Below are 26,243 nucleotides of genomic sequence, written 5' to 3' on the forward strand. Positions count from 1 at the left end.
AGAGATGCTGCGTCCCCGGGGCCCCGTTTGAAGGAGGCTCCCACTGGGGGTAGTGAGGTCTGGTGTACTGTCTGTGTACCTGGATCCCAGTACCGGCTGGGGATGACCTTGGGCTGGATCACCCAGGGCCTCCTCGCACTGTATACACAAGGCTGAGGCCTCTTCGTGCTGCGCAGCTCTAATGTGGCATGCTGAGCAGAGGCCCTGAGCCTTGAGCTTCTTGTCCAGTGGTGCCATGGCTTGTGCACGTAGGATTGCAGAAACCTCCGGTTTGTGCATTCAAGACTACGCCGGGAGGCTTAGTTGTGCGCTCCGGGTGCGCCTAATTTATGCGTGTAGGTCGAATGCGCGCATCACTGTGCACACGGGGTTTACTTATGCGCCCAGCACAGTAAAGCGTGCGGCTGTGCACACGGCACTTATGCACGCGCCGGTGTGCGCCCCAGAGATTTTGTACGCACGGCTCGCCTCTGTGTGCATGGATCGAATCAGCGGACAGGGTGGCGATCAGGTGAAAATGGCGACGGCGACCACTCGAGCAATATGGCGACCACCTTGGAAGGTCTCCACGTGGGAGGACCCTCGTATCAGACCGGGGTCTAGTCCGGAAAAGACTGATCAACCCGGTGGCACTGACGCCGGCTGGCGATCTGTGCGGCTCTTCGAGCCTCGGAGACTTTAGGAAGTTTTCTACTTTACCTTGTCTCGGCATTTCCCAGTCTTGTTCCAGGCTGTCTCCAGCTGCAGGGGGAGAGGGAAAAATACCTTCACCGCCGTGCTCGAATTTGCACCTGCTGCCTCTCAGCCGCATCCGATGTCAGGGGCTAAGTCCACACCGGGAACCGGCTGCCGAACCGAGGCTTACCTCTGAGGGATCGTGGAAATCACCTCAGGAATTCTCAACTGGGGGACAGACCCGTAGGTATCACTGCAGGAGAGCGGGGCTCGTCTGTAGAGGTAAGATTTCTTCTTGTTTTGGATTTCTTTGGTTAGAATAATCTAATGATGTGTAAAGAGTCCCGAACTGCTATGGAGACGGAAAATACTGAGGAGCATGGCATCCTGCAAGGGTACATGTACTAGGGCTGACGTCAGATTGAAATCTGATCCGTCTCCAACTGCTATCAGGAGCACACTATACCCATTGGCCATGAGTCCATCTGCTACACGCTAGGAAAACTTGGCTTCTTCAGACAAGTAAATCCTGTATGTTCAGGGGACTTGTGCCAGCAGTAAAGGTTTAAACTGGATCAAAAGCAGCTAAAAATATTAAAGCAGCAATAAAAGGCTTTGTCATACAATGTTAGTTGGCTGCTGCTGTAAAACAGGCAAACTAGATTATTATGGCACAAGGAAAGCGGAACTCTCTCTACATTCTACCTCCTCCCCCACCCCCCCAAAAAAAAGCTGTTCATCTTGGAGAAGAGGGGGGATATAATAGAAGTCTATAAAATCATGAGAGTAACAGAATGGGTACATGTGAGTGAGTTATTTCCTCTTTCAGATATCTTATGTTATGCCACATTGGGTCAGACCAAGGGTCCATGAAGCCCAGTATCCTGTCTCCAAAGGTGGCCAATCCAAGTCATAAGTACCTAGTAAATACCCAAACATTAAATAGATCCCATGATGCTAATGCCAGCAACAAGCAGAGGCTATTCCCTTTTGATTAATAGCAGTTTATAGACTTCTCCAGGAACTTATCCAAACATGTTTTAAACCTAGCTAAGCTAACCGCCTTAACCACATCCTCTGGTAATGAATTCCAGAGATTGTGTATTGAGTGAAAAAATGTTCTCCGATTTGTTTTAAATGTGCTACTTGTTAACTTCATGGAGTGCCCCCTAGTCCCTCTATTATCCAAAAGAGTAAATAACCGATTCACATTTATCTGTTCAAGTCCTTTCATGATTTTGTAGACCTCTATCATATCCCACCTCAACCATCTCTTCTCCAAGCTGAACAGCCCTAACCCCTTTAGCCTTTCCTCATTATCATTTTGGTTGCCCTTCTCTGTACCTTCTCCATTACAACATTATCTTTTTTGAGATGCAGCAACCAGAATTGCACACAGTATTCAAGGAGCACTCTAACCATTGAGCGATACAGAGGTATTATGACGTCCTCTCTTATTTGCCATTCCCTTCCTAATAATCCCTAACATTGTTTGCTTTGATAGCCATAAACACTGAGCCAATGATTTCAATGTATTATCCACTATGACGCCTAGATCTCTTTCCTGGGTGGTAACTCCTAAGATAGAACCTAACATTGTATAACTACAGCATGGGTTATTTTTCCCTATAAGCATCACTTTACATTTGTCCACATTATATTTCATTTGCCATATGGATGCCCAATCTTACAGTTTCGCAAGGTCCTCCTGCAATTTATCACAAGCCACTTATGATTTAACTACTCTGAATAATTTTGTGTCATCTGCAAATTTGATAACCTCACTCGTCAAACCTCTTTCCAGATCATTTATAATATATTAAAAAGCACCAGTCCAAGTACAGATCCCTGAGGCACTCTGCTGTTCTCCTTTTTCCTTTGTGAAAACAGACCATTTAATGGTACTCTGTTTCCTGTTTTTTAACCAGTTTGCAATCCACAAGAGGACATCGCCTCCTATCCCATGACTTTTTCATTTTTAGAAGCTTCTCATGTTGGACTTTGTCAAACGCTTTCTCAAAATCCAAATATACTACATCTACCAGTTCAACTTTATTCACAGTCTTATTCACCCCTTCAAAAAAAATGTAGATTTGAGAAGGAAGACTTCCCTTGGGTAATCCATGCTGGCTGTCTCCCATTAAATCATATCTATCTATATGTTCTTTGATTTTATTCTTTATAGTAGTTCCCATGGTTTTACCTGGCACTGAAGTCAGGCTCACCAGTCTATAGTTTCCTAGATCACCTCTGGAGCCCTTTTTATAAATCGGGGTTACATTAGCCACCTTGCAATGGATGATTTTTTGATAGGTTACAAGTTATTTGTAATAGATCTGAAATTTCATTTTTGGTTCTTTCAGAACCCTGGGATGTATACCATCTGGTCCAAGTGATTTGTTACTCTTGAATTTGTCAATCTACTCCATCTTCCAGGTTCACCATGATTTGGTTAAGTTCATCTGAATTGTCACCCTTGAAAAGAGTCTCTGAACGGGTATCTTCAACATCCTACTCAGCAAACACCGAAGCAAAGAATTTGTTTAGTCTTTCCATGATGGCCTTATCTTCTCTAAGTGCTCCTTTTACCCTCTCAATCATCTAAATGGTCCAACCGACTCCCTTGCATACTTTCTGCTTTGGATATATTTTAAAAAGTTTTTATGCTTTTTTGCCTCTATAGCTTACTTCTTTTCAAATTTTCTCTTAGCCTATTTTATCAATCTTTTACATTTAACTTGCCAATGCTTATGCTTTTTCCTATCTTCATCAGATGGATCCTTCTAATTTTTAAAGGAAGATCTTTTGGCTAAAATAGCCTCTCTTTCACCTCACCTTTTAACCATAGCAGCAATCGTTTGGCTGTCCTTCCACTTTTCTTAATGGATGGAATATATCTGGATTGCACTAAGATTTTTTTTTAAACAATGTCCACACCTGTTGTACATTCATTTAGTTTTTTTCTAGCTATTTTTTTTCATTTTATCAGTTTCCCTTTTGAAATTTTAGTGCTAGAGCCATGGATTTACTTACTGTCCCCCCTTCCAGTCATTAATTCAAATTTGATAATGTTATGATAATTATTGCTAAGCATGTCCACCACCATTGCCTCTCGCCAAATCTTGTGCTCCACTAAGAATTAGAGCTAAAATAGATCTCTCTGAACCAATTGCTCCATAAAGCTGTCACTTATTCCATCCAGGAACTTTCTCTCTCTAGCATGTCCTTATGTTACATATACCCAGTCAATATTGAAGTACTTGAAATCTCCCATTATTGCACTACCAATTTGATTAGTTTCCCTAATTTTTCTTAGCATTTCATAGTCTGTCTCAAACTTTTGGCTAGGTGGACGGTAGTATTCTCTCATCACTATACTCTTCCCCGACACACATGGGAATTCTACCTATTAATAATTCTACCTATTAATAATGCTATTCTCCTAGGTCTCCCAATCTCAACTATAAAACCTTTACAGCTTCTACAAAATGCAGCAGCTAGATCTTCATCCAACTGCAAAAGAACAGAACATATCACTCCGATTCTTAAACAACTTCATTGGTTACCAATCTCTCACAGGATAATATATAAAACCCTAACTCTAATCCACAAAGCTCTCTATAATAATAAAACTGAATGGATGAAAGACACACTTCTTTTTAAAGACTCTCTTAGAAACCTACGTTCAACAAATACTGGGCTTCTCTTAACTTCTTCACCAAGAATGATACACTATCAATATACAAGAGAACGTGCTTTTTCCATTGCAGGACCAGCTTTATGGAATACGTTACCCACAGAATTAAGACTTGAAGAAGCTACTAAAACTTTCAAGAAAAAATTAAAAACTTGGCTTTTCAATAAAACATTTACAATGTCTTAAGATCAATAACCCCTCTATCACTTTCAATTATACCTTCCCCTTTACTCCCCTTTTTCCCCATCCCCCTTCCATTTTATCAATCACTACACTTTCCCATCCCTCTCGTTTCTCCCTCTTCTCAACCTCCAATCTTTCATTGATTTTTAACATATTTGATAATAACATTTAGTAATACATATCCCATTTTCCCCCTCATTTGTTATATTTATTACATTGTATCCATTTTTTAGTTTAAATTGTTATACGTAAACAGACGTGATGGCATTGCTGAATATCGGTATATAAAAGCAAATAAAATAAATAAATAAAATAAAGATTCTATTCTGCACTTAGTTTCTTGCAGGATCCTTAACCTGTTGGACTCTGTCATCCTGGACAAAAAAATGCCAACCCCACCAAGCTGCTTCTCCCTATTATTGTGATATAATTTGTACTCTGGTATAGCACTAGCCCACTGATTATCCTCCTTCCTGTCTCTGATGCCAATTAAGTCTATCTCATCATTCACTGCTATATATTCTAACTCCCCCATCTTACTTCTTAGACTTCTAGCATTGACATACAGACATTTCAAAGTGTGTTTTTTGTTTGTATTAACAGCCTGCTTTTCAGCTGACAGTGATAATTTGCAATCTTTTTTTAGCTCGAGTGATTCTTTACTTATAGGCACATGGACTACTTTTGCTTTTATTGGAACCTCTCTATTGGGATGCCCTAACTCTCCTGTTTCATCTGTCTGTGGCAGGAAAAAGGATCCTACGAGATAATTCAAATCCTATGCCATAAGGCATTTAAACTAGACAACAGGAGTAGAACAGCTCCCCTATGAGGAAAGACTAAAGAGGTTAGGACTTTTCAGCTTGGAGAAGAAACTGTTGAGGGGGGATATGAGAGGTCTAGAACTGGTAGATGTGAATCGGTTATTTAGTCTTCAGATAATAGAAAGACTAGGGGGGCACTCCATGAAGTTAGCATATGGCACATTTAAAACTAATCGGAGAAAGTTCTTCTTCACTCAACGCACAATTAAACTCTGGAATTTGTTGCCAGAGGACGTGGTTAGTTCAGTTAGTATAGCTGTGTTTAAAAAAGGATTGGATAAGTTCTTGGAGGAGAAGTCCATTACCTGCTATTAAGTTGACTTAGAAAATAGCCACTGCTATTACTAGCAATGGAAACATGGAATAGACTTAGTTTTTGGGTACTTGCCACAGGATGCTGGGCTTGATGGACCCTTGGTCTGATCCAGTATGGCATGTTCCTATGTAGAATGTTAGCCCCCAAATACAAAGGAAATGGGTGAAGGGGATAACAAGAGTCATCTGAATAAGACACAAAACAAGTCCAAGAAAAGCAGTAACCTGAATGAGAAAAGCTGAAAAGGTATGAGCACAAATGCTTGTAGCCTGGGCAAAAAAAATTCCAGACCTGCAAGCCCTAACAGTGGAGGCAGACTTGGACATTGTTGCTGTCATGGAGACATGGTTCACAGAATCTCATGATTGGGATACAGCCATATCGGGCTATAGATTGTTAAGGACGGACAGAGAGGAAAGAAAAGGGGGAAAAGTAGCTTTTTATATCAAAAACAATATTCAAGCAACTGAGCTGCAAGGAAGAAGTATTATGGGCCTTTCTAGTAAAGATAATGGTGCATCCATTTTTACTGGAGTGGTTTACAGGCCTTCAAATAAAACATCCAAAAGGTGGGAATGAAGGGAGAAGTGTTGATTGTTGGAGATTTTAATTTGCCGGATGTAGACTGGAGTATCCCTTCTGCAGAATCTAACAGAAGTAGAGAGATAGTGGATGCCCTGCAAGGGGCTCTGTTCAAACAGATGGTAATAGAACCCATGAGGGAGAGAGCTATTCTCAATTTAGTGCTCACTAATGGGGATAACATCTCTAATGTCCAGGTGGGTGCCCACCTCAGCACCAGTGATCAAACGGTATGGTTTGATATCACAAATAGGAAATGGAGAAGTCACACAAAGACTTGAGTTTTGCATTTCAAAAATATGGACTTTAGTGAAATGGGGAAGTACCTGGAGGGAGAACTAGAAGATTGGGAGAAAATGAGAAAGGTGGAACAGTGGGCCAAACCAAAAGGAGCAATTACAAAGACAACTAATCTATATGTTAGAAAAGTAAACAAACGCAAGAGAAATAAGAAAAAGAGGTGGCTGATAAAATAAAAGCAAAAAAAACAGCGATCAAAAAATATAAAGGATCCCGAACACAAGGAAGAATATCTGGGGAAACTGAGGGAGACGAAGAAAGCAAACAAGAAAGCGAAAAGTCAAGCAGAAGAAAGGATTGCCAAAGAGATAAAGCAAAGTGACAAAACATTTTTCAGATACATCCAAAGTAGTATAGTGAAACTGAAAGGTGAAAAGGATCAGTGTGTGGAGAGAGACAAAGAAATGGCAGAAATATTAAACAAATATTTCAGTTTAGAGCTCACTAAAGAAGACCCTGGAGAAGGATCCTCGCTAATTAACAAGAAAATGAGGAGGGTGGAGTAGACGAAACTCCATTTACAGAAGAGAATGTATGGGAAGAGCTAGGGAAAACAAAGTAGACTAGGCCACGGGACCTGATGAGGTTCATCCCAGGATACTGAGGGAGCTCAGAGATGTACAGGTGGGTCCGCTGCACAACCTGTTCAACAGATCCCTGGAAATGGGCGTGGAGCCGAGTGATTGGAGAAGAGAGGTGGTGGTCCCGCGTCACAAGAATGGGAGCAGAGAGGAGACTGGAAACTGCAGGCCAGTTAGCCTCACCTCAGTGGTGGGAAAATTAATGTACACTCTGCTGAAGGAAAGAATAGTGAACTATCTACAGTCAGAAGAATTGCTAGACAAGAGGTAGCATGTATTCACCAGAGGAAGGTCCTTCAGACAAATCTGATTGACTTTTTTGATTGGGTGACTAAGGAATTGGATCAAGGAAGAGTGCTCAATGTGATCTACTTGGATTTCAACAAAGCTTTTGATATGGACCTGCATAGGAGAAGCTTTGGAATGAGCGCCAAGGTGGTGGCCTGGATTAGAAACTGATTGATGATAGAAGACAGCGTGTGTTGGTAAATGGAACCTACTCTGAAGAGAGAGTGGTGTTAAGCGGAGTGCCGTAAGGATCGGTGTTGGGACCAGTCCCGTTCAATATCTTTGTGAGCGACATTGAGAAAGAGATAGAAGGTAAAGTTTGTTTTTTTGCGGATGATACTAAGATCTGCTACAGAGTGGACACACTGGAAGGAGTAGAGAGAATGAGACGTGATTTAAGGAAGCTTGAACAGTGGTCAAAAATATGGCAGCTGGGATTCAATAGGTGGTAAAGTAAAGCTGGGATTCAATGCCAAGAATTGCAGAGTCATGCATCTGGGGTGTAGTAATTCAAAAGAGCTGTATGTCTTGGGGGGTGAAGGGCTGTTGTGCATGGAGCAAGAGAGAGGGACCTTGGAGTGATAGTGTCTAGCAATCTGAAGACGGCAAAGCAAAGTAACAAGGCGATAGCTAAAGCCAGAAGAATGCTGGGCTGTATAGTGCAAGGAATAACCAATATGAAAAAGGAAGTGATAGTCCCCTTGTACAGATCCATGGTGAGACCTCACCTGGAGTATTGTGTTTAGTTCTGGTGACTGTATCTCAAAAGGAATAGAGACAGGAAGGAGGCGGTCCAGAGAAGAGCAACAAAAATGGTGGTGGTGGTGGGGGGGGGGGGGGTCTCCATCAAATGACTTATGAGGAGAGGCTGAAGGACCTAAATATCTATACCCTAGAGGAGAGGAGGTGCAGGGGAGATATGATACAGACCTTCAGATACCTGAAAGGTTTTAATGATGCACAATTGTCAAATCTTTTCAATTGGAGAAATCAGTAGAACTAGGGGTCACATAAAGAAACTCCAGGGAGGACGACTCAGATCAACGTTAAGAAATATTTCTTCACAGAGAGGGTGGTGGATGCCTGAAGTGCCCTTCTGGAGGAGGTGGGAAGACAAAAAAACGGTGAAAGATTTCAAAGGGGCATGGGATCCCTAAAGGCTAGAGCAGAGCTTTCCAAACTTTTCATGTTGGTGACACACTTTTTAGACAAACATAATTTCGGGACACAGTAATTCAGTCTACTAGTAAACCAGAGGTTAAAGGTTAAACGAACGAAACATATTTCGACAATTTATGTACGTTTCCTTAAATATATACATAAATAAAATGTTTCACGACACAACCTATCTCATGAAAACCTTAAATTTATATTAAAAATATATATTCCAAGATTCATGTTATTGTTATAATTTATGAGAAACAATAATAAAACAAATTGTCTGTCCCACACACACTCATCTCTCTCCTCCCCCCAGCACATGTCTGTACCCCACACACTCATATCTCTCCCCCTCAAGCACATGTCTGACCCCCACACACTCATTTCTCTCCCCCCAGCACATGTCTGTACCCCACACACTCATATCTCTCCCCCTCAAGCACATGTCTGTCCCCCCAGCACGTGTGCCCACCACTCACTCATCTCTCTCCCCCCAGCACATGTCTGGCCCCCACACTCATGTACCTCGTCTTTTTGATTGTTGCCAGTTAAGTGCTTCACTCCTTTCCATGATCACCAGACACTGCTGCTTGCAGTCAGTACTCTTCATGGCCAGGCCTCATCGGCGGCAGCAGCAGCCAATGCAAGGATGGCTGGGCTCGTTCCACCCACCAAGCCCCCCCCAAAAAACGCGATTGACAGCAAAAATCACCCAATAATAAGCAACCCATAAACTGAAAAAAAAAAGTGAATCTCTAGAAAAAAAAAAGCCCAAACTCGCAGAGTTGACCAGGCTTGCGCGACACACCTGCACACTGCAGGCGACACACTAACGTGTCCCGACACACAGTTTGGAAAGCTCTGGGCTAGAGGATGGAAATGGAAAAAAAAAAAAAAAAAAAAAAAAAAAAGAGTGCATTAGAGTAACTTGCTGGTGTGGCAGTTACTACCCTTAACCAATAAGCCTTCATACTGTTGATGCAACTCCATTATTGCTCTCTGCTTCTATGGCAGGGAGGAAAAGGGGAATTAGATTCAGACAGCAACCAACAAGGACATTGGATTTTATGGCCTGGGAAAACAAATAAGCATGGGGTAACTTGCTGGTGGGGCAGTTACTACCCTTAATCAACAAGCCTTCATACTGTTGATGCAACTCCAGCATTGCTCTTTGCTTGAATGGCAAGAGATAAGAGGGAATTCGGCTTAGGAGGCAACCAACAAGGGCTCTGACTTTAACGGTTTGGGAAACTAAGTAAGGGCGTGACTTGTATGGGCAGCAGATGCTACCATAAGCTTGTTAGGCAGACTGGACGGACCATTTGGTCCTTTTCTGCCATCTTTTTCTATGCTTCCACCCTGATTAACGTGGAGCCCGTTCTTTGGAAAAGACTCCCCCCCCCCCCCCTTCCCCAAAAGGTTCCCCAGTTCCTTACAAAACTGAATCCCTCTCTTGCATCGTCATCTCATCCATGCATTGAGATTCCGGAGCACTGCCTGCCTCTGGGGATCTGCGCATGGAACAGGGAGCATTTCAGGGAATGCTACACTGGAGCAATTGGCTTTCACCTTTTTACCTAAAAGCCTAAATTTGGCTTCCAGAACCTCCCTCCCACATTTTCATATGTTGTTGGTGCCAAATGTATCATGACAGACGGGTCCTTCCCAGCACTGTGTAAAATCTTATGTATTTGATGCGTAAGGTCTGCCACCTTCGCACAGGCATGTTTTCAGGTGATACTTGTGGCCACCAGCCATCCAGCTAGTTACATTCCTAATTATTGAATCACCAACTATGACTGTGATCCTAGCCCTCCCCTCCTGGGCAGTGGCCCTCAGATTCATCCTTGGTGCGAGAGGACAATGCATCACCTGAAGAGCAGGTCTTTGCTACACACGGTTGATGCTGTCAGACCAGGAGACCTTCCTCCTCCAAGGCAGCACCAGGGCTGCTAGACTGGAGTTGGGATTTGGCTACGTCTCTGAAGATCTCATCTATAAACCATTCTGTCTCCAGAGATCAGACTCATTCTCTGAGAGCCAGGAGCTCTTTGCAGTGGATGCAAACATAAAACCTCTCACCAGCAGGTAAAAAATCACACATGTGACATTTGATGCAGAAGACTGGAAGGCTCCCCTCATCTTAATTTTGTTGCGTTCTTAGTTCTTAAGTTTAGGTTGCTAAGGAAGTAAGAATGTGGAAATAAGAGTCCTTTAAATTTGGTATATTCACTATTAATCTGGTAGTGACTTGCAATGGGATAACTAAACTCTCAGTATGGCAATTTCTTATGTTCTTTAGTCAGACCAAGGGTCCATCAAGCCCAGCATCCTGTTTCCAACAGTGGCCAAACCACGCTACAAGAACCTGGCAAGTTTCCAAACACTAAGAAGATCCCATGCTACTGATGCCAGTAATAGCAGAGGCTATTCCCTAACTCATCTTGATTAATAGCAGTTAAGTGACTTCTCCTCCAAGAATTTATCCAAACCTTTTATAAACCCAGCTACACTAACTGCACTAACCACATCCTCTGGCAACAAATTCCAGAGCTTAATTGTGCATTGAGTGTAAAAGAAATTTCTCCAATTAGTTTTAAATGTGCTATTTGCTAACTTCATGGAGTGCCCCCTAGTCCTTCTATTATCCGAAAGTGTAAATAACTGATTTACATCTACCTGTTCTAGACCTCTATCATATCCCCCCCTCAGCCGTCTCTTCTCCAAGCTGAACAGCCCTAACCTCTTTAGTCTTTCCTCATAGGGGAGCTGTTCCATCCCCTTTATCATTTTGGTCGCCCTTCTCTGTACCTTCTCCAGTGCAACTGGGGCAATCCTGTGTTTTAGATAAAAGGCTGACTGATTTTTAATGTGAAAGTATCTCCTGCTTATAAATCAAAGGATGAGCTAGGGGTGGGTGGGAGGGAAAGACAAACTAAGCCTTTATCTTACCTTTTGGCTAGCTTTTTATAATAAAAAAAACCACTGAATTTTTGAAGGTTGCTACTACATTTTACAATTCGCTTTGTTGTTCGTGGCTGCTGGGAGTATTAACGAAACCTTCAGCGCAGGTTGTTTTTAGTTTCCAAGGATTAAAAACATAAGATGCTATGCTGAGTCAGATGAAAGGATCATAGAGCCAGGCATCCCATCTCTGACAGTGGTCAGTTCGAGTCACTAGAAAGTACCCAGCAAATTGCTTAAAAATCATTTGCTGGGATAAGCAGTGGCTTTCTCAAGTCTACCTAGCTAATAACTGTTTATGGACTTTTTCTCCAGGGACTTGCCCAAACTTCTGTTAAACTATGCTAGATGCCTTAACCACATCCTCTGGCTACAAATTCCAAGGTCTGATTATGCATTACATGAAAAAAATGTATTCTACGATTTGCTTTAAATCTGTTGGTTGGGGATCAGGTGACACTATGAACAGGGCAAAATTTAAGCTGCCCTGCTCTGGGGGCTATCTATCTTAATCTGCCTCCTTTCTGTAGCATTACAAGATCTCTCTGGCATATTCGATATATGCATCCTGTCACTTGTTATGACTATGCAGTGAGCTCTCACTCAACCAAAAAGGAGAAATGCCTTTAGCAGGACTCTAAAATGGCAGCTGCACCCCTTAACTAAGACCAGAAATTTGTGGCTGCTATGACTTTGATGGACCTCACTGAGACTGCGGTAAAGGCCCTTGGGATTAAATTTGACAAGATTTAGGGTAACTTGGAGGTTACTGTTGCAATTGCATAATTCGGAAGTCGAATATCTGAAGCAGAATGCAGAGTATCAAATGTACAAAATGATGTTCATGTGCTAGAAGATAACTTTACCTTGATGAAAACCTCTCTGCATGCTTGCGAAGAAAAATTGGAAGACTTGGAGAACAAGGCATAGCTTAATAACCTCCATTTTGTCGGCCTCTTGGAGATTCTTGCTGATGGAGAACCCTGGGGCTTCTTAGTGGAAAGATTACTACAAGAGCTGGGCCTGTTCTGGCTTCAATATTGAGTGCACGCACAGAATAGGCCAGAAGAAGGCCTTGTCTATAAAGCTGCAAATGGCAATTGCTCGGGTAATTCATTTTGCCCATAAATCTGCTATTTTGCAAGCATTCTGTTTTGGAAAGTATCTACTGTATGAGAATAAAGCAATGCTGGTTTTCCAAGACTACTTGGCGAAATTATCGGCCATCTGTTGTGAGGTTTGTCCCATACGCTCAATACTCCATGCTCATAAGGTTCGATGTTCACTGTTGTACCCCGTGAAATTACGTGTGGTACAATGGGGAAGTTAAGTGGTTTGTGCCAGTTGCCAAGGTTAAGGACTTTCTATGGGCTCTGAACAATAAACAGGGGGAACCTGCTGAAGTAGTGCTTTTCAACCATTTATATTGCTCTATAAGTGATTTCACAACCATCATTAACAGAGGCGTATTGCTGTTTTACAGACTATTTTATATTCTTGCCTATGGAAATTGTGAGGGCCACTGGTACTACTTCTGAGGCTGAATTCTTATTGCGGCTCCTGGCATTGCGGCCTTAGAAGGACAGAGGGAGCTGGAGACCATGACAATGTCATTTTTTCAGACAATTATTTGCTTTTGTCACTATATCAACAGTTTTCCTTTAATGCATCTGGATATCTTGCATCCAGCTCTTGAGTACTGCCTTTGATCTAATGCGTGACTGTGCTAGTGCTGATGCTCACAGCATTAGCTCTTACTTCTCAATGCTCATCATAAAATTATATACTGGGGAGAGAGTGCATTGTTGGATCACTGAAGCTCTATAAGCCCACTGTTTATTACATCTGACTGCAATTCAGTCTTCATTTGAATCTGCTGTGCAATTTTTATGCTGGGGATTAGATTCTGTTCGGAAGTAAAATTCGAACATTTGTAGCCTTCCTTATTTAATCTGATAGTGAAGCAGTGACCATTGGTCTTGTTTAAACTTGTATTTTCCTATGACAGCAGTGGGTTGGCAGAGCTTGAAGGGGGCTAATGATAGTTGTATCTTTAGTTAAACTTTGCATTTCTTTTCTGTGTTCTTTTCTGGTCCCTCTTAGGTTGCAATCTTGGGATTGGAAGTGCAGGAAGCAAGGGATGTATGTTCTACTTATTTACTGGATACCGCACTTTTAAAAAAAAATATATTTCCATTAAGTGGGGGATTCATTTTGGTTTCGAGGTTTGTAGACTACCAAATTAGGGAGTTGTAAAGTGGAGGGGTTGTTTTGTAGGTTTGGGGTGCAGTGGGTTAGAGTAGATAACTATCTTAGGGGCCGATACAAAAAAAAGTGTGGCCAGCCTAGCGCTCATGTTAACGAGCAATTAGACATGCGTTTTGGACACGCTAAACTAACACCCATGCAATAAGAGGATTAGTGCATCCAAAATGCAGGCCCACACTGCGAGCTGACAGCGCTCATCACATGTAAATTCTATGAGGATGATGCTATTAGCTATTACTCCCTGATGCAGTAAATCCCTGGGCACCTAATACACACTTTTTAATGCAGCAAATTTAATACCAGCCCCAGAGCTGGTGTTAAGTCACTCCACGAGTCATGGGTTTATGAAAAAAATCCAGTACACTGTTCTCTCTGGTCTCTCCACAGAGAAAGAACTACAAAGAACAGTAGATCTGTTGCTTTTGGTGATTAACAATAACGAATTAATGAAATGGATCAATTAAAAAAAATATATAAAAATTCTGGACGCACAGTACACACGCTCCAGGCCGATTTCGCCCCTTGCTATTGTGCATCCAGAAAAGCCTCTTTTGTAATCGATCCATTACATTAATTCTTTCGTGGAGTGCCCGTAGTAATATGTCAGCGTTCAGCCATGTCGCCTGGGCGCCCGATGCATTTGAGCACTAGGGACGCACAAGTTGTCCCTAGCGCGTCCTGTTTAATGCACCAGCTCCATTAAATATAGCATTGAGCGCCCAGTGAAGTGGCTGTGCACACGTTAGGAAAGCAGACGCTCAATAAGTTGGGGGGTGGTGAGGATAATTAGGTAAGAGGGGAGGATTTAGTTGGGGTGGGATGAGGAGTGAGTAAAGGGATCTTTTGTTCATTTTTCATACACATCTACAATTGGATTTGGAAGTGGCACATGTGATGGGAGCCTAGGCTAGGGATGGGGGGTTCTCATCTGTGGTATGATACTGGAACCTTTATCTTTCCTCTTTTTGATGAATTATGTTCTAGAGGAGGATAAACAAATTCTTTCAAAATTCTCTCTTGGAATGAGGAAGGGGATTAACTCTGTAGTAAAATGGCAAAAAGTGTTAGCTGCTTTAAATAGAGGAAAACATACATGTTCTTTTGCAAGAAACCCGCCTCAGAGTATTTCAAACCGAAAAGAAGGTGGGCAGGTAATGCCTGCTGTACGCCATCTGTGGCCAAGACCCTCTCTCTTCAGCTGGCTGAGGGATGGGGAACGCTGCTAGCCCAAGGCTGCGATGGCCCTGCAGAACTCTTTGGGCTTATAGATAGACGGGGAGTCGAGATGGCCACTGGTTTTCAACTCTTTGAACGGACAGCGAGGAAGATATTTTGTGAAAAGCCTTACTGAAAGATAAGTTTACCAGATTCAGTACCCACCCCCTAACCTGGGGGGCAATTTTCAAACTGTTTGCTTGGTTATAAAATCCATAGGCACTTTTTTTGCCTGCAGACTTTCAAAAAGGAAAATGTGTGTGTTCCAAGTGCCGTCTGACTTTTTCACTTTAGTCCCTTTCCCCACTCAGTTACCTCTCTGCACATGCTACACCTGGGAACTCTTCAGATGTGGTCACCCTGAGATTCAGTGTAGACTGGGGATGGGAAGGGTGCACACCAGCTTTCTCTCTTGCACTCCCTTCCCGTGCCACATCTCTCTATCCAGGGATAACCCCAGCACTCTCCCCTTCCCTAGTCATAGGCCTACAAGGATTCTACAAGAAATCTTACTATGCAGAGCAGTCCTCTGCTTCCTGCTCTAGACCCTCCCCTACCAGGCAGTGCTTGGGACGGCAGAGCAGAAAAGAGCTATTTTGCTCCCTAATCCAGCCCCTCTGCGCACAACTTGCAGGAAGGGAGGATGAGATATTGGCATGGATAGAGCAGAACAAACCAAAAGAAGAGCAAATCTGCTCCCTAATACATCCCCTCCTGGGTGCAGAATGAGGACACACTTCTGACAGTGGCACCTATGGCTGAAGCCGTATTGGGTATAATGTAGCAACAACTTTGCAAGGAGCATGGATCCAGGGCAAAGTGAAACCCAAAACCTGATGTACACAATTGAGAGGGAAAAATGGAGTCAGAACGAAGCTACATGGAAAACATTTACAAAGAAGAAAGATAGATCCTAGCCTGACATGCCTTTTTTTTTTTTTTTTTAAGTATCACTGCAATTTTGTTATTGTATTTCTGTTACTGGAAGTGGTTTTCTTTTTCTTCCTAAGGTATGGAAAACATCTTGGATTCCATCCATTATTTTTATGTGGCAGACCTTCCTGGTCTGGCCACTAGATGCCACTATCCCTGTCCTTAGCACCTTTTTCACACTAGCCATCTATATCCTTCAGTCCCTTCCACCTGAAGGCTCTGGATTGGATGTCTCAATGCTATTTAACTAAGCCATGTTAATGCTCAGGGGGTTCAGTTTAAGAGGAGCAGTCAGAGTATAGATGTATTTTTTTTTCACTCTGGTAGGGACTCCTGGCCTTGCCAAAAGGAGTTTTCTTTGAGGAGAGATACCTCATAGTGCAATCCCTGCCAGAGGTCCCTCTCATTATAAATTACAGAAAGATACATTTGTAAGCCCGATACTCTTTAGAGGAAAAAGCGCTCTCACCAGGTGACCAAAGACCTGTAAAGCCTACTCTAAACCCTAGGTAGGCAAGCACCAATGATGGATCCTGCTGCGAGAGATGTTTAAGGCTAGAAGAGTCCTATTTTTGGAAGGAACTGTGTTTCTTTGGGGAAAATCATCCTCACTGGGTACTCAATGCACAGGGGCTGAAGGCCAGCGAGCCCACTCACAACCTGAATGTGGCAAGCACCTGCGACATCGTGAATACCAGTTAAGAAGATGTGTCCAGTTTCAGCTTTAAAGCATTTTTTGGACTGTAAGTGAGGAGATTTTGCATCCCCCTTCCCCACTGGCAGACTGATACAGTGCGGAGCGCACTGTTACCCTGCTATTAGACGCGCGTTTTCCCTTACCCCTTATTCAGTAAGGGGAGGAAAACGCGCGTCCAACCCGCAGCACCTAATAGGGCCACCAACATGCAAATGCATGTTGGTGGCCCTATTAGGTATGCGCGCAAGATACAGAAAGTAAAATGTGCAGCCAAGCCGCACAGGCCGGCGCTAATTTCTTCCGGCGCCGGGAAAGTGCACAGAAAAGCAGTAAAAACTGCTTTTCTGTGCACCCTCCCACTTAATATCATAGTGATATTAAGTGATAATATCACAATATCATAGTGATATTAAGTCGGAGGTCCCGAAGAGTAAAAAAAGTATAAAAAAAAAATTGAATTCGGTCAGCAGATGTCGGGCCGAAAACCGGACGCTCAATTTTGCTGGCATCCGGTTTCCGGGCCCGTGGCTGTCAGCGGGCTCGAAAACAGACGCTGGCAAAATTGAGCGTCAGCTGTCAAACCTGCTGACAGCCGCCACTCCTGTCAAAAAGGAGGCGCTAGGGACGCGCTAGTGTCCCTAGTGCCTCCTTTTCCCTGTTTCTACTGCGCCACCTAATTTGTATACTGCATCACGCGCGCCGGGAGAGCGGGCGTTCGTCCGCTCTCCCGCGGACTTTACTGAATCGGCCTGTGGGATTGCAGTGCTGTGGTAAAGCCTGATCCCGCTGATATTTTCCCTAAGATATTACTCTGCGCTGCTCCAAAAGGACTCCCACAGCAATCCTTAGCCAACCCCGGGGTGTGAGAAGGGGTGGAAAGCTCACTTGGGGATCAAACAGGTACCTTCCACATGGCAGCGCCCAGAACTAGCACTGAGCCACAGGGCTGGCCCAGAGCAATATTTTACAAAACGTGTGGTCTTACACAGCTTGCATGGCCCCTGTACCACCACTGCTCCTCTAATCTGGCTTCACGTGGCTCTTTCAGCAAGTCTGAGCCATATACTGGCTCAAGTCCCACACTGCCAGCTAAGATCCCCATCTAGCTCAAACACGAAGCCAGATTCAAGAAGCGTCTGCAGTATCCAGGGCAGTGGCAGGAACAGGGGCTCCGAAGACAGCAGCAGGGCATGTGCAAGAGTGGTGCTCCAGAACATAACGAGCAGGGGGAAGGGAGGCATAAGTATTTTTCTTTCATATGAAAAACAGTTCAAAAGCCACTGGCCTGGAGAGGAAACACACTTTCCACTGCTTAAAATTTGATGCCAAGAACACACATAAAGCCAGCAGGGGCTGAGGATACTACGGAGGCAACATTCATAGTTCCCTGGGAGAAAAGAGTCCCCTCTACTGCTCAACAGTGACTTCTATTAGCTGGGATAAGGGGGTCTCTCTCTGCTGGGCTCCTTAATGAACCATGATCTGTGCCCCTTAGCCAGAGGGGAGAGGAATTACAAATGGGTGAAATCCAGTCAGGGGCTTTCTCTTGGTAAATGGGTGTTTACCCACAGAAGAAACTCCTTTGAAAAGTCTTCCTTCCCATTCCCCCCCCCCCAAAATGGGGAAAAAACGGATGGCATGGGGACGGCCAGCTTATGCAAGCATGGCGATTTCATAGAGAAATCCCTGCATACTATGAGCTTGCAAAGCACGTGGGGAGGAGATTACCCATGGCACCGAGCAGTGGATTTTGAAAAAGGGAAATTTTGTGGAGAGTTTCCCTTTGAAAATCCCATTTGCGGGCCTGCAAGCACCAGAGCCACCTTAACAAATCGGTTTCTGAATAGGTGGCTCATGGCGCCTCAGTCTACCCCTACATCCCCCCCACCTCCAAACACCTACTAAATTACAGGGAGAAACTGACGAGCAGGTGGGAAAGACATTCTCAAGCAGTCCGGCATCTGAACCACCCCAAAGAGGAGGTGTCCCACTAGGGGCCCGATGAAGGCCTCTAATGCCATCCACTGGGGAGAGGGGTAGCACAGTTGGGGCCATTGAATCACCTTTTTTTTTTTATTTTAATGATACAGCGCTTAGTTTTGCTTCTTCTCAATGGATCTGCAACCACAGCATCGGGAACCTATCCTTAAACCAAGTATCTTTATGAAGATCATATCCACTGGGACTGGAGGCTGATAAGGAAGTAGAGTACATAGAAGAGAGATTTCCCCCTACTAACTGGATGCAAGAAGAGTAAGCCATCTTGGAGCCGGACGACATCCCCGACTGGAAGTAGAGGGGTCATTTCTCAGCTACCAATGCTTCCCTTTCCCTCAAATAGGTTTCAGTTTTATTTTTGCAACTTTTTTTTTTAAACTATTTATTGAAATTGGCAGATCAAACAATGCTGTCATGCAAATACAACAATATTCAGTACATTACAGAAGACTCAATAATACAGAAAAAAAAATGCAATAGTATACACTGAAGTAAAATGCCAAATCTCTGTCTTGAAACAAAGTCCTAGTATTCCCCCATATTTGACCATACCAGAGCTCTTATTTCTCAGCTGGTGTCAAATTCTCAGTTAGGGCCACTTCATGCACCTGTTTCTTCCAATGCACACTCAATAGGTTCACCTTCCAGAACGTGGCTATCATAAATGTAGCTGGCAAGAGCAACTGCATACACAATTTACGTAAATATACATTTAAAAGTTGCAAATTCTCGCCAGCCTAACACACACAAGGCAGGCATAAGACGTTCTTGTACCCCAAGAATTTCCTCAGTTTTATCCACCATCTGTGACCAGAACCCACAGACTGCAAGCAAAACCACCACACATATGGATAGAAAATCCTTCCCCTCCCCCTACACAGCCTCGCCAACAAATTCCTGAAGAGGGAGGAGAACATTTTGTATATAAAACATGGTATTTATATGCTCAGCGCAACAAGCATACAAAGTAATCCATCCTACAACTATATAAAAGACAGCAGGGGTCATCCTCCAGATCTTTTCCCAATCACTCTCCTGTATATTCAATCCCAAGTCTGTATTCCACTAATTAAGCAGAACAGTCAAGAGGGCTGTACCTTCCAAGATTTGAATAGCAGTCTCGAACAATGAATAAACAATTTTACCCCCTTCAGCAGCCTGCATGAACACTGCTTCTGCCCTAATGGGCAGTCTTCTGCTCCACTTAGCACCCTCAGTTTTGGTCAAGGCTCCTCTAATACGCTTATACAGATCCTTCGATTCATCCCTTAAACTAAAGTCAGCCTTTAAAGATCTAAACGTTATCCATCCCCATTCATCCCACAACTGACTAGGAACCTTAAACCAACACCATTTATCAAATCTCTTCCTTGGTTACCAGTTAGATGGCAAATAACTTATAAAATTGTAGTAATAATTCATGACCTATTACACAATGTCACCAGTCCAGAGATGAGCCCAAATCGACATTTTTGCACATCGACTAGAAATCTCAGATCAGCGAATCAATTTCTCCTCAACATCCCAGTTGCAAAATAAATCAGACTCTCAATCACATGTGAATTCCATACCAGCAGAATTACAATCCATGGCAAACCCTAAGGAATTTAAGAAAGCGTTGAAAACGTATCTATTCACTCAGGCTTTCCATAAAAGTGTCCTGTTCCATCATTGTATTCTGCAGCCATTTTTTTTTTATTTGCAGTAACAGCAAACTGCCCCTTGTCATTTTGTAATGTTCTGCTTTCATCTATTGTGTATGTTTACGATGTAACCTACTGCAAACTTTGGAGGGTGCAGGATAAAAGTAAATTTAAATAAACATTCCACCAATCCACCATATCAACATGTAAGGTAAATAAGAGATAATCCTAATGACTTTGTAACAATGAAAGAGGAGAAAGGTCACCATCCATAACATTTTCTTTGCAGAAGGCCCTCCACATCCTTACAGTGTGTGCCACTACTGGATTAGATTGAAAAGTGCACTCAAGAGAGGAGGATAAATCAACTCTCTCCACCATGCCAGCCTCAAGAGAAAACCAAGCTAGTCCTCGATTATCAGACAAGCAAGTCTAGATGCCCAGTAATAGGACAATAAGTTGAACACTGCCATACCCCCACTTAATTTTGTCCTCCACAGATAACTCAATTTAATCCTAGGCATCTTAGACTGCCATATAAAACTTGATAAATCCCTGTTAAGATTGCAAAGAAAGGCACAGGCAATATGTATGGGATTTGCTGAAAAATATTAACCTAGGCAAGACATTCATCCTAAGGATTGGAATTCTCCCAGCCCAGGATATAAACAGATCCTGCCAATATTTCAGGTTATCGGCCATCTTCTGTACAAGAGGCACATAGTTCTTCTTTTATAAAAAAAGTCTGCCCATCTACTAGAAATGAAAATGCAAAGATACTTAATTCACTTCCTAGCCCTTCAGAAATGCTGCAAGCAATTAGTCCTGGGGGAACTCTGTGCTACTGCGGAGCGCAGAATTTGCACAGAATTCCCTCCTGCGCAGAACTGCCAAACTCTGAAAATAGCAAAGGAGACCCCCGGCATGCCGCGAATGGAGCGCGTGAAGACGAAGGCCCGCGTGTGCCATGGGATGTGCTCCGTTCTTGGCGAAGATGGAAGGCCCCTGTGTGCTGCGAACGGAGTTTGCTCTGCTTGCAGCAAAGATAAAGGCCCCGGTGAGACAGAGAATGGGTATGAACGAGGGAAGGGGAGGGTGAGAGAGAGAGCATGGGAGGTAAGGGAGTTGGGGGGGGGGGGGATGCTTGGGTGTGGATTTCAGAGAAAAGTAGCAGGAGAGTGTGAGTGAGAGCATGGGAGGTAAGGGGGGGATGTTTGAGTGTGAGTTTCAGAGAGCGGGAGCATATATGAGGAGATTGTAAAGGAGTGTGTATATGTGTGTGAGATTGGGAGCTCGTGTGTTTGAAAAAGGGATCGTGTGTATGTGAGGGTGCTAGCCTGTGTGAAGGGATTGTGTATGTGTGAGACAGAACCTGTGTGAAGGGGTGCGTGAGAGAGAGACATAGGTAGCCTGTGTGAGGATATATGCGTGAGAGAGAAAGGGAGCTTGTGTGGGGTGTGTATGCAAGAGAGAGGGCCCTGTATGAGGGGATGTGTGTGTGTGTGTGTGTGTGTGTGTGTGTGTGTGCGTGAGACAGTGAGGGAGCATGTATGAGGGGGTGTGTGTATATATGTACTAGAGAGAGGGAGGGACAAAGGGAGTCTGTGTGAGGGGCAGTACTGAGAACGGGGTCAAACTCTGGGACTGACGATAGAGTGGAAAGGGTTGAGCCTAGAGGTGGAGGGGAGAGATATTGGCAGGTGGAGGAGTTGGGGCCTGAGAGGGCAAAGTGGTCAGGGGAGTAGGAAGAGCGAGTGGAAGGGACACTCTTACAGTGAATTCCTAGGGAAATTCTACTCAAAATATTTAAAATTCTGCATATTTAAGTAATAACTTTTTTCTATATTAATTTAAAATGTAATTACTGAAAGACTGTCATGTAAATTGTGTTATTTTGACCAACATAAAGTTTGCAGAATTTTAAGTTTTTATGCGCAGAATTCTCCCAGGAGTATGAGGTACGAGACTTATTTTCCCAGGCCCTATTACAAAAAGTTCAGACTTCTGAAGATTGACCTTATAACCCAATGCCAAACCATAGTCCTCCAAGAGACACAAAAAAGGTTAGGCATGGAAGCCTGCGGGTTAATTAGAAAAAGGATTATGTCATCTGCAGAGCGCAAAGTTTTATGCACCCACCCTGGTACCCAACTGAAATCCCAGAATCTTCGGTTCTAGCCTGATTACCTGAGCCAAAGCATAAACATCTAAAACTGAACAAACGAGGGGAAAGAGGGCACCCCTGTCTCATTCCCCTCCTAATAGGAAAGGGAACAGAATGAAAACTGGTTTGCCAACACTCTAATTGACGGATGAACATATAGAGCCAGGATCCAATTTAAAAAAATAAGTGCCAAAGCTATATTGCCTAAGAGCAGGAAATCGAAAATCCCATTGTATACAAGCAAACACCTTTACAGTATCAAGAGCTAGTATCAGCCCTGACATTTGCAATATTTTTGTTCAGACAGGCTTACGAAAGAAAGAAAAAAAAACACCCTGCTGCTGGCACAATTGACTGCCTGGGGTTATACAAGAATGGAAAATATGCTTTAAATGCCTTAGGCCGATGTAATAAGACCCACGCTGAAGTCCACACTGATTTGTCTGTGCAGATTTTTTTGGTGCTCATGGCAAAAGCCAGAAGCTGTGGGGGATGTAATAATGACCACATATGCTAATTAGATATGTGCATAAAATCCACACACACCAAAATGTGTACATGGCCCTATGTAATGAATTGTGTACACATCCGAGCAGAGAAAACTGCTCTGACACCTACTGGTGGGTGAACACCTGCGATTGACTCTCAAGGCAAAAGCCTTTCTTCTTCTAAGAAATGAATAAATTAGTGGTCCGGAAGTTGACGTGAAGGTGGGTAGAGTAATATCTAACCCCTTCATGATCGGACTCTGACCGCCAGCGAGAGCGTGAAATGCAGATCAGTGATTCTACCTCATTGAGAAGCTGCCTTCTATCTACCAGTTCCATCCACCAATTTGGCTGACCCGCAAAATCATCAAAAACTGGCACTTTCACTTAACTCCTGCCCTGACTCAGGTGCTAAAAACCAGCATTAAAATAACCCACATTAATCTGATCTCCCTACTACTGCGGCTCCCTCCATTGCCTGTGAATAGATAAAATCGCCTCCTTTGAATGCCATTAGCATACACTTGCACAGGAAAAACCACAGGTCAGTAAGCGCGTTTGTACACGCTTTTTTCCCCCACGCACAAAATACCATTACATACCCCTGTAGGTCTTTGCGCAGGAAAAAACACGCATAGAAACCCGCAGCAGCTTCAGCGCACTTTATTACATCGGCCCCTTGGCTAATTCTGTGGCACATCCTTACTTTACGGGTGTCAGATCACTGTTTACTAAACTAGGCCCTGCAATAAAAACTAACCGGCTGAAGAACTTTCCAGTCTCTTTAATTAACATTATTTATCCGATTCAGCTTGTGAGAGTGGCTACACCTGGTGCCTTCCCAAGCACGCCAATATCAGAAAACTCTGGAGATGTGAAGGAGAAAAGATGGAAACCATTACATTTACAAGGACAGCTTTTTCTGGAAAGGAAAGAAGGTTCGTGTGAAATACGCTGCAAACTGGTAGGTGGACTGCTTGTTTTTTCACCTTGCAAACGACCACTTCAGAAGACCGGTAGAAAGTGTGAAATTCTAGATAGCCTTGGTTCAAAACCATAAAGGCAGAGGGTGGAAATGAAGGAGAGAGTGCACGGGGGTAACCTGCATGGAGCAGCAGTTACTACCTTTAACAGAAGGCATGGGAATTAGTATCCTTAATGCTTTTGAAGCAACTGCCACACTGCTCTCTGTTTCGACGGTGGGGGACAAAAGGAGGAATTGGATTCAAAGGACAGCCAATGCCGGGCCCTGACTTTTACGATGCTTACGATGACATCGTAAGAGACATTCCGGAAAAAAGGACAGGACTGTTTCTATGGCCAAGTCCAAAAGCAAAGCACGTTCCAGCATTGTATGAATTATTATGAATTACCTGAATCATGAAGGCTGCTCAACCCAAGAAATGTTTCTAGCAGTAATTTTCTTCTGGGCTTGATAGTGATTCGATTTTGATTGTAAATATTACCACCATTAACGTACGGCATGGGCGTAACCTGCACGGAGCGGCAGTTACTACCATAAGAAACTTGCTGGGCAGACTGGATGGACCGTTTGGTCTTTTTTTTTTCTGCCGTCATTGCCTGGTTATATTATTAAGCAAAACCAATTCATTTCTTATGGGAAAAGTGCCAATTTTGCTCACCTTCTGAATTTATTTCCGAATTTGTTTCAGACTGCTAAGTCAGATACCAGATCTGGTCAGAATAGTGTACATCAGTAAAAATATAAAAACAATAAAAACAGAATAAAAAATACGCCACCCGCTCTCACATCACTCCCCAATTTTGAAGAGTAGAAAAGTCCAATGTCCCCCGTCCGTCCCCTACCATGGACCTACCTCCACACAAATTTGATGGAGCAAGGTCCAGCTGTTGCAATGATAAAGTGGCATAGGGAGAGCACACACACACACATTCAGCAGCATCTGATTAGCCCAGATTCAATACAAATAAGAATAACATAAGCTGACAGAAAAAGCAGGAAAACCAAAAGGACCATCATGGGACTAAATAGTGTCCCGGGGGAAGGGGGTACAGGGGTCCTCTTTGGATATTGCAGGCAGCTGGGATTGCCCTCCCACAGTGGTGAGGCCAGCCAGTCCTCCTCCAAGCATGTAACCACTCGTCATTGGCGGAGGACATGCCAGCCATGGCAGCAAGCTCCTGTGCAGCATGCCACTGGCACAACAGTGGTAGCGTGCCGAATGGCACCCCCCCGGCTTGGTGCCTGTCCAGGGCCATCCCTTCAGATGGCCCTGGAAGATCAGTGCTCTTGGCTCAGGTTTTACTTAACAGTAACCACGCTTCTTTGAAAACCGAAGGAAGGTTGCTCATCCTCCATGTCCTCCAATTTGTGGCAAACTAAACCTTGCCAGGAGTGGTCGTCAGTAGGGGTATGCATCGTTTTTTTTGACAGATGAAAATATCGTATGATATTTTCTAATCTGTCATGTATCGGGGGTCCTTAAAAATGATAGGAAAACCCCATGAAATTTTCGTGTGGTTTTATCATTGTTTTGGGGGGGGAGAAAGGGCACACAGAGAAAAAAGCCCAAACCCACCCCGACCCTTTAGATCTAATTATTTACAATCCCCCACCCTCCCACCCCCCCAAACTTGCCTAAAGTCCCTGGTGGTCCAGCAGGGGTCCCGGGAGCAATGTCCCCCTCTCGGGCCATCGGCTGCCACTAATCAAAATGGCGCCAGTGGCTCTTTGCCCTTACCATGTGACAGGGGCTATCAGTGCCATTGGCTGGTAAACCACACGAAATTTCATGGGGTTTTCCTATCATTTTCGGGGACCCCCCCCCCCCCCCCCGACGAAATAGGAAATATGGACGATATTTCCTATTTCGTCGCAAACGAATGCACAACCCTAGCTGTCAGTACATTTTGCTGGCCCTGAGCGTGCATACACTAACTCTTCTTCACTGCAAGAAAAAGTAAGCATCCTTCCATAGACTTCAGCGACAAACAAAAACACACCCCACACCTCTACAAAATCTCATTCAATTATCACATAGCAGAAAAGAAAAAAAAAAAAAAAAAAAAAAAGACATACCAGTTGTAATTTCTTTAAGAAACCGATGAAGATCTCACTGCTCGCAATATGTGGAGTTACAGCAACTGAAAATATTAAAAAAAAAAAAAAGGTATAAAATGACAAGAGTTGGAAAATTGGAAGAGGGGGAGGGGAAAGAAAGAATCTATCAATAAAATGAAGTGCAAATACTGGATAGCAAGAAAGATGATATCTACTTCAGCGT

The 26,243-nt window shown here is 43.6% G+C and overlaps 1 protein-coding gene across 6 annotated transcripts in view; it reads right to left on the reverse strand.

The window, feature by feature from the left end:
- The window catches only part of SNX31 (sorting nexin 31), a 159,003-nt gene that overhangs the window by 110,269 nt on the left and 22,491 nt on the right, over nucleotides 1-26,243 (reverse strand). For 5 of the 6 annotated variants that reach the window (XM_029591811.1, XM_029591807.1, XM_029591808.1 and 2 more), the window contains exon 4: nucleotides 26,039-26,103. The exons of the other annotated variant lie outside the window; for it this stretch is intronic. In XM_029591811.1, coding sequence (XP_029447671.1) covers nucleotides 26,039-26,103 — 65 coding nt within the window. The remainder of the gene's footprint in view (nucleotides 1-26,038; nucleotides 26,104-26,243) is intronic. 6 annotated transcript variants of the gene reach the window in all.

Source organism: Rhinatrema bivittatum, chromosome 2, assembly GCF_901001135.1.
Source record: "Rhinatrema bivittatum chromosome 2, aRhiBiv1.1, whole genome shotgun sequence".
In the NCBI taxonomy this organism is placed as follows: domain Eukaryota; kingdom Metazoa; phylum Chordata; class Amphibia; order Gymnophiona; family Rhinatrematidae; genus Rhinatrema; species Rhinatrema bivittatum.